Source organism: Arachis ipaensis, chromosome B07 (assembly GCF_000816755.2).
Source record: "Arachis ipaensis cultivar K30076 chromosome B07, Araip1.1, whole genome shotgun sequence".
Classification (NCBI taxonomy): Eukaryota; Viridiplantae; Streptophyta; class Magnoliopsida; order Fabales; family Fabaceae; genus Arachis; species Arachis ipaensis.
The window spans coordinates 8,197,278-8,197,846 of NC_029791.2; the positions used below are offsets into that span (position 1 = coordinate 8,197,278).

Sequence of the window (569 nt, forward strand, 5' to 3'; positions counted from 1 at the left end):
AACTAACACAACTAATTTAACCATGAAATTATTACCTACGATAAGAGTCCAATTCTTAACCGAATGAGGGACATGCCAGTTATCACCTTCATGCAACTTGGCTTGAAGGATTCTTTCACAAATGTTTTGAAACTTGTGGAATTGAGTTATAAAGATGTTGAAGTACTTTGCAGCTGGTGTTTGGACCGTAACTTCAACACTAAGTTTACCACTTAGCGCCATGTCTACTCAAGAAAGAAGCCAAAAGTATTTGTGAAGGAAGAAAAATATGTAAATGAGAGATGGATAAACATATTCTGCCTTATAGAGCCTTATATAGAAATTAAAGAATATAGATTATATTCTGATCTAATCTAATTAATAACGAGGCATGAAGTGATGCAGTTAGGTTATAAATTGTTTTCTAAAATTTAGGGCTTGTTTGGGTGAGCTTCTGATATAATCTAATTAATAACGAGCTATAAAGCATATGAACACTTTGCTGAGTTGTCATGTTTGTGTGTCGGATACATTTTGAATATGATACTAATCGATACTTATTCGACATGTTTGTCTGCTATGTCTAGTCG

General features: G+C 33.4%; 1 protein-coding gene across 2 annotated transcripts in view; it reads right to left on the minus strand.

Moving 5' to 3' along the window:
• LOC107609315 (MLP-like protein 34) overlaps positions 1-306 on the minus strand; it is a 1,672-nt gene extending 1,366 nt beyond the window's left edge. For both annotated transcript variants that reach the window (XR_001613129.1, XM_016311227.2), the window contains exon 1: positions 36-306. Coding sequence is in view for 1 of the 2 variants with exons in the window: in XM_016311227.2 (XP_016166713.1) it covers positions 36-222 (187 nt within the window). In the remaining variant the exon portion in view is untranslated. The remainder of the gene's footprint in view (positions 1-35) is intronic.